An 8132-nucleotide genomic window follows, 5' to 3' on the forward strand; every position below is an offset into this window, starting at 1 on the left:
GTTGAACATAAAGAAAGTCATCTACTATTGCATGACCAATACAAAATTTCTTCACAAGAGCCCTAGACTACTAGACTTCGTAGTTGAAGTAAAAAAATTCCATGAATTTGAAGAGAATATGCAAATCTTAGCTGCAAACACCAATATCCCAAATTCAAAAAAAAAAAAAAAAAAAAATCAATCGGCATATATGAACCATAATGGGGGCTTAAACTTTGACAGAGGAGCTTTTGAGAAAAGTGATCAAGAAAACCTTAATATAATCATAGAATTGGTTTTTACATAATTTATGTACACAGTTTATATACAAGTTTTGTTATGATAACATAACTGCACTGACATCCCTGGAAGTTAAGTTCCCTAGATATATGAGAATTGCACTAGAGACCCTCCATTTTCAGCTGTAGGATAGATGATTTCTAGCTCTTTAATCATCCTGGGACACTAGCTAAAATAGATTTGAGTGTTAATTTTTTTTTTAGTAAAAATGAAACTAATCTGAAAGGTATCTATCCCTTTGATAAAACCAAAATTTGAAATCTATAAATTCAGTAAAGTATTAAGTCACTAAAGTGATAAAATTATATATGTTTGATAACTAAGTGAATTTAAGTAGTGATTGAAATAGCGCACACAATTTTATTTTTAAAAAAATAATTGCTTTTGTTTGAGTGTCAGAGAGCAAGGAAAGTATATGTATGGATGAGAGAGAGAGAGAGAGACTAATGAATATGATGAGAATTAGGTTTGTACAAAATTTTGAAGTGCATATAGATCTTGGTATTGGTAATATATTTGATAGCGAAATACAGCTAAGCAGAAAACATCCAATTACTTGACATGATGGACAGTTAACGGCTAAATTAGGTTATTAAACAGTGTCTAAGCCTTTATTAATTTGCAATGCTTGAGACTTGCCACCAGTTAATTAATTGGAGTATTTCCAAGTTTTGTGGACAACCACAGCCAACCTTTCCTATAATAAGTTTAGTTTAAAGATTCCTGGGGATATATCAGTTTCGTTTTTGGTTTATGCTTCTATGATACAAGCTATATTAGTCTAAGAGAGTAAACAAACCTTCTATATATGGTTCGAAATCTGCTGCCAAAATTTAACCATAAAATTATGTCCATTTGGCTACCAAACTACTTAAAAAGGTTCCATACTATCGTCCTTAGCTTCAAGTCAGTGGAACAAAAATCAATCACCTGCTTTCAGAGGCCAACCAAAATTTAAGCATATCGAACACACAAATTATGTCCATTTGGCCGCTGAACTAGTATTTAAAAAAGCGCCAATCAAATCCTTGAGATCCGTGTAAACATCATTAATTAGCTTCAAGCAGAAACTTAACCTAATTAATAAACAAACAACTAAACTTTGAAATTTGATACTTCCTCCGTCCCACTTTGATAGTCCTGTTTTCCTTTTTTGTCTGTCCCAAATTGCAGTCCACTTTCCAATTGAAAAATGTAGTTGTATTTTCATTTTCCTAAAATACCCTTATTCAATACAAGTTGTTGTTGCTATAAACCTACCCCATTTAATGAGAGTTGATTCTTTTTTTACCATCAATTCAAGTTCCCATAAAGTTGTACTCTATTTAATGTGAGGGTATTTTAGGAAAATAGCAATCTAAATTTACTTTTCCAACAAAGTTAACTACTTTTTCTTAAACTGTGTGAAAAAAGAAACAGGACTATCAAAGTGGGACGGAGGGAGTAATATAGACAAGAGGATTCATACTGGCTTGCATTTATTTGTAAGTAACAAGTCTTCTCTATTCTGCAAACCTGATCTGAAGAGTTACCATCTTTATATTTTCTTTTTGATTGATATTAATCTTTCGAATTAGTTGGAGTAATGGGCTCGTTGTACCTTTATATATTATATGCAGATTCAAAAAGGAAACCGTACACCACGAGGCGATCACACTTAACTTCTTTTGACATTTGATTATATATTTATTGAATGCACGCTCCATTAAAGCTCTTGTCGAATAATGTCAATTACAATTGCAGGGAGAGATGAGTTTGACAGTATGGGTACAAGTGAGAAAATCTCTCGTTTATACTAAAAAAAAATATGAATTACAACTGTTAATGTATGAAATGTCAATCATTCTAACTGATTGTGAAAGTTTGAAAATTAATCATAATCGGTACAGATTTGATAAGATTAATCTTTTTTATATATTGACTGGAATACATACCATATATTAAGAGAATCCACATTCTTTTCATTTGAACCCAAAACAAAAAGAAGCCGAGGAGTACTGACCATGCAAAATAGTTATTGGCACATAATTACCGTTTAAAAGATAACCGGATTCTTTGAAAAGAGGTGGTAGAATTATAAAGTGAAAGTGAAACTATATTTGCTGAAAAAAGACAAAGGTACAACTATATAAACTATTCATAAAAAGTGTAGACTAAAAAAGTTTGTAAACAAGGAGGGCGGCATTCTCATGAACGAAACAAAGGATAGAAGAAAAGTCGTTCTGTTGAATGGGATTTCATTCTTGAAGATTGAAAAGATTTACAGTCATATGTTCTAAAGACAAAGATCATAGCTTTTTTCCTTTTCACCATGGCCGGTGGCTCCAAACTATCTGTGAATGGATAGAAATTCCTGTGCTTTTGCACTAAAAAATCCAATTTAATTGCTCACGTGTGGGTACTGTGTAAAGAAGAGCGCCTCCATGTTAACAGTACCCTCAAGAGAAAGATAAAGGCTATTCAAACCACCTGCACTTGTAGTCCGTACGTCCACACTTGCCACAAAGTAAAGAGATCGAATTCGAACCCCTTCCTAGACCAGTTGACAAAGGCAGAACTTCAAGTCCATATTCTTTTATGGAGGTAAGGTTCCAAGCAAGCATCTTTTGCTCTTCTTTTGACCGTCAATTTCCGAAAGCTAATCCAGCTGCTTGCCATTTATTGACAGTCTTGATACAGGCGAGACGACCCTTAATTAGGAGACCTGATTTCTTGGACGCTTACATCTACCCATAATCCATGCTTTTGCACTATTCTCGATCTAATCCAGGAGTTGAGAAAGGATAGAATTGGGTTTTTATTTTTTCAAGCAGTTGGCTGAATTAAGAAGCAGAAACATAAGTTGATCTTCATTATTGGTGAGCTCCCAACTCCCTTACCTAAGCATGGCCTTTTCTCGATGGTTTCTTTGTTTCACAGCTCCTCGTCTTTTCATTTATCAATTCCTATGATTGTAAAAATTGTATCCTGCATCATTTGTTTCTTGAAAATGTCGGTCATAAAAAGGAACAGAAAATTTATGAGTATTTTTTTGGGGTGTTACCAGTACATTCTTGTATTAACTTTCTGTCTCTTGATCATTCGTTTCTTCTGTGATTTGATAATTCATAGGGCATGGACATGGCCAGCTTCAACAATCAATTTGTAACCAACTCAATGCAGGATCACCAAGTTGATGATGGATTTTTTGACATTAAACCTTTTCTTTCCGAGGTTTTCCCTGCAATATCATACTGTAATTCAGACAGTATTCCGATTCAGATGCCTCAGACTTGCATGAAACAGAAATTCAAGCAGCTTAACGACACCAATTTGAGCCCTTCACACCCTACAGTTGAATCAAATCTAAAGGGCTCATCTCCATTCTCTAATACGCAACTTATTTCTTTTGGAAAATCAAGTCCATACTCATCAGATGGTGAGAAATCATACGGTAAGAGTTACAAATCATGGAGTATTACATGAAATTATAAACTTCCCATATTTGATGAATAACTCTTCTGATGAGAACCGTTTCCATTTCTCAGAAGATGAAATTGTTTACAATAGCAGAATCCCCATAAGGAGAACGCCAATTCAAGCTCAATATCATGTTCAGGCAGAAAGGAAGCGAAGAGAAAAGCTGAGTGACCTCTTCATAGCTCTTTCAAAACTTGTTCCAGGCCTCAAAAAGGTATTCGTTCTCAGATTCTTAGCTTAAATCTGGCGCATAAAATTTTTCTACATCTCCTTTCTTTTTCATTCAAGAATTGATACACAGATGATCAAACCAGTGATTATTAGCTGCCCCCAGAGACAGTAAAACTTCTGATCCCCATGAACATGGTCTTATGCTGTCAATTGCCAAGACTGATTACTGTCATCTTGAGAAGGCTCTGTAATTGTGTGAAGTAAAGCGGAACAAACACAAGGCCTTGTTTTGCCTGTAGTGTTAACAACGCTGTTATCGTTATTCATGTTTTATCTCATCATATTCCTGGCCCTCAACCTTCGGTAAACAGCCCGGTGGGGGATCCTATCAGCACATGCATCTTGTATTTAACCTTTTCTCAAAGATTCGTAGATTGATGTCCTTCAAGAAACTGAAGTCATATTTTAACGTGAAAACAAGCGGATGTGGCCTTATTTGATTTATGAAAAGTTAGTCTATTGATGTGATCCAATTGTGGCATGAGCTGCTGATGACCATTGGATTCCTCATTTAATATGCGTCATCAAACTTCAGCATACATTTTGACAATATCGAATGAGAAGTTTATTAGCTATAGCATACATAGTTAATGTCAGTTTATTAGCTGAAACAACATCGTTTTATTCATCAAATTCATTTCGTTTAAATTCAGCTGGACAAGGCTTCTGTCCTTGAAGATGCAAACAAGCACATTAAAGAACTCCAAGAACGTTTGAAGACTCTGGAGGAAGAGAAAAAGAACAACTCCAAAGCACCCGAAATCATGGTAGAAAGATGTATTATCTCTACATGCAGTGGTAATACTTCTTCCTTCAAAGGCGCCACACTAGAACTAATCCCTGAGATCAAGGTTAAAATCCAGGGCAAAAACGTGCTTGTAAAAATCCTGTGCGAGAAAAAATACCAGGGATCCATATCAAGCATGTCAAGTGAACTTGAGAAACTACATCTTACCATCCTGGATTCCAGAATCTTAAGATTTGGTTGTTGTACACTTGACATTACTCTTAAGGCTCAGGTACTTTCTACATCCTTTCTCGAATTCTCGACTGAAATAATCCCTAATGGTTTCTACTAAGATATATGGTATGGAATATGGATACTAATGTTTCTGCATCTTCTTTCCTAAATATCTTTGCTAATCCTTCAAAATATTATGAAATCTTTCATCCCAAATTTCCCATCCTGCAATACAGCAATTTGACATGATCAGCAAAGAGCTACTACTTCTATATATTTTTGTCTTTATTCTTTTCCCTCCATTGTTTGTAACAGTAATTAACAACCTTCTACCGGCATTTGGAAAGGGGATAGCCAATTAATCCCGCAAGGTTGAAAAAGTTAATTTTTTTTTTGAGAAATTGAACTCCATTTCTCTAACTTTCTTTGAAAAATAATTTTTTTGGTGCCACACAAAGTTTTCAGATAGTTTAATAAAGCGTCCTTATGTCTTTTACTGCAATAATATGTATGTATGTATGTATGCATAGTTCTACTTTCAGTCGCATACTGCATATAATAACCTCATGAATCATCTCCATTACATTTTTGCAGGTGGACAATGAATTCTCCGTAACAATGAAGGACATTATAGAGCATCTTCAACAAGGCATATTCCAATTGCACTCATGACGCTCTAAACAAGTTCTTCTCTGAAGATTATGTCCACTTTAACCCCCCAGTAGCTGGTCACTTTCAAAAAAGTAATTTTTTTTGTCTATTTTTTCTCACCATAACGTCTGTATGCAGATCAAGGCCTTTTTGCTCATCACTTGTTCTTAAACTTTGTTAATTACCATCCCTATCTTTGACCATGTTCAATCACCCACATGTGTTCCAAATCCATGAACTAAACCAAGTGAAAGTGAGCTTTTTTGGACGTTACAACAAGTGGTTGACCTTTAGATTCCTCCCTCGTGTACTATGTCATCTTCTCAATAGATTAGACCAAACAAGAAAGAGGAAAAAAAAAGTGTGTTTTCCCTATTGATTGTTATGGATTAAGTGTTCCAATTTAATACGATTTACAGTTAGAATAATTACACTTGCATGTACAAATATTTTACAGGTATTGAAAACATTAAAAAATTACGCAAATTCAGGATTAATTATTCGCGGAACATGGATTAGTCCAACCTTGTCGAAAAAAGAAGGAAAATGTGACCTATTCGAAACTGAAATCGAAAATAGAAAGACACAAGTGTTGTACAGTGCCTCTCATTCATTTTTTTGTGCTGCTCCGACAAGAAACATCCTACTGTTTACGTGTGTTTAGCAAACCCAATGATCGGACAAAATTGACAGGCTATGAATTATTGTCAAATGAAGTTATTATTTGAAAATAGCCCCTGTACTATGTTGAATTGCAAATTGCTCATTCTTGACCAATTCTACTACAAACTCCAACCACAAATTTGTAATTTTTTCATCTCATCCTCTCCAATCTCTTCCTTTGGCTATTCACCTCCTATAATTGGGTGTATATTAATCTTAGTTTCAGCCCCTTATTCATCATGATTAGTCCTGATTTGTCTTAGTTTTGTGAATTTAGCCTGAGTAAAATTGTCATTTGAAATCAAACAAAATAGCAGTGAATAAGTTTCGCCAAAAAAAAAAAAAAAAAAGGTAATCACCTAACTGTGTGCCTCTGTGGTAATTGAGGTTTGGGGTAAAGATGAGGAGGTGGAATGGAACATCAAAGTGGATAGCGTTCATCAGTAGGTCGAACTGAAAATCAAACTGGGATTATGGTGGTGCGGTGGTGTTTGGAATCAGTAATTGCGGTCAACAATTAAATTGACGAAACATCTAAAGTTAGTGGGAGACAATGCAAAACAAACGGATAACCGGCTTAACAAGTATCCTTTTCCGTTCACTATGAATGAAGCATGAAGATTTGTCCCTAACTCCAAGTTATGGACTGTGACACAGCAACACTAATATTTTTCCTTCTTAAAATACTCTCTAAATCACGAAAGTATGAGGGGGTCCATGTTTTTTTTTTTTTTGGTATAGAAAAATTTGCACGGGTTTGAATCCGGTCACCACTACGGGGTATATAGATTACTTGTAAAAGTTCTTACAGATCGTCCAAACACTGAGCTGATTGTGCCCAGTTAAAATGCACAAGCACAATTGAGTCTTGGGTGCAGAAACAGAGAAGTCAAAATACTTAGACCGGAAAGTTTTATGAAATTAATAGAGACTTCTATGCTATTATTGACCCACAGAGTCGTGAAAGCATCAGTATCCTAATTAGATCAGGGACTAGTTTGTAGATAACATATAGGACTCACATAGAAAATGATGGATGACCTAGAGAAAAATTAAATACTATTATACAAAAAATTGATGATGTATATATTTGATGGAGCTGTGGAGTCCTTCTTGATGGAATGGAGGGAGAAATCTGAAAAAAATTTCCTAAAGATATGTGGGCACGAGCCAGAATAATAAAAATTTGAAGGGTGGGTGAGACCAAAAAAAAAACAGATTTCAAGAACTGGAAGAGTTAAATTAATAAACTAATTGATAAAAAAAATTCGATGAGGGCTGTCAATTAGTTCATTTCCAGAACTGGAATGCACTCACGATTGAACCAAATATGGACTCCGCAAAGAGGCATATTGCACATAAACAATTCAAAAGCCATTTCCTGAATCATGGGAGCTGAAATCAGCATTGATTATGCTTCTCAAACCCTCCCAGAAGGCATAAATATATATAGTACAATTTTTTTTTTTTAAATGAAGTTAATGGTTACATCGGGAGTCCACTCACAAGTATTGTATTCCTGCTTAATTTATTGCTTGAGAGTTTAGGAACAAAAGCTACATCTTACTTTAGGGTTGCAATACCCAACTCTGTAGACATTATTAAAAATACCTATTTCCTTCCTAATAATATGCCCAAAATTCACTTCCTTGGTGCATAAATTGACAATTTTCTTTTTCTTTGCCTATCTCTAATTCTTTAGAGCTTTCGAGTGCATTAACTTTAGGTCAAATTGCATTCTCTCATCCAGTTTTGAGAAAGTTTTTATCCTCGTCTGTTGGTAAAGATCATTTAAAAAAAAAAAAAAAAAGGCCTGTTTGATGAGAACTAGAGAGACTCATCAATTTCTCAGCTTGCCAAAATATATCTATAGATAAACACAAGAAAA

The 8132-nt window shown here is 34.7% G+C and overlaps 1 protein-coding gene across 1 annotated transcript; it reads left to right on the forward strand.

Moving 5' to 3' along the window:
* Window positions 1–2751: 2751 nt before the first annotated feature.
* LOC113713510 (transcription factor bHLH25-like) lies at window positions 2752–5848 on the forward strand. The gene is made up of 6 exons (XM_027237243.2): window positions 2752–2862; window positions 2948–3137; window positions 3391–3712; window positions 3807–3952; window positions 4623–4988; window positions 5525–5848. Exons 3-6 carry the CDS (start codon window positions 3394–3396, stop codon window positions 5600–5602), a joined length of 909 nt encoding a protein of 302 aa, XP_027093044.1. The 5' UTR covers window positions 2752–2862; window positions 2948–3137; window positions 3391–3393; the 3' UTR covers window positions 5603–5848.
* The last annotated feature ends 2284 nt before the right edge of the window (window positions 5849–8132 follow it).

The sequence above is a fragment of the Coffea arabica genome, chromosome 10c, assembly GCF_036785885.1.
Source record: "Coffea arabica cultivar ET-39 chromosome 10c, Coffea Arabica ET-39 HiFi, whole genome shotgun sequence".
Classification (NCBI taxonomy): Eukaryota; Viridiplantae; Streptophyta; class Magnoliopsida; order Gentianales; family Rubiaceae; genus Coffea; species Coffea arabica.

Coding starts and splice junctions, on each gene's coding strand:
- LOC113713510 (XM_027237243.2), top strand. CDS start 3,394: ATGGACATGGCCAGCTTCAACAATCAATTTGTAACCAACTCAATGCAG. Junction 3,713..3,806: donor AGATGGTGAGAAATCATACG/GTAAGAGTTACA, acceptor TCCATTTCTCAG/AAGATGAAATTGTTTACAAT. Junction 3,953..4,622: donor TTGTTCCAGGCCTCAAAAAG/GTATTCGTTCTC, acceptor GTTTAAATTCAG/CTGGACAAGGCTTCTGTCCT.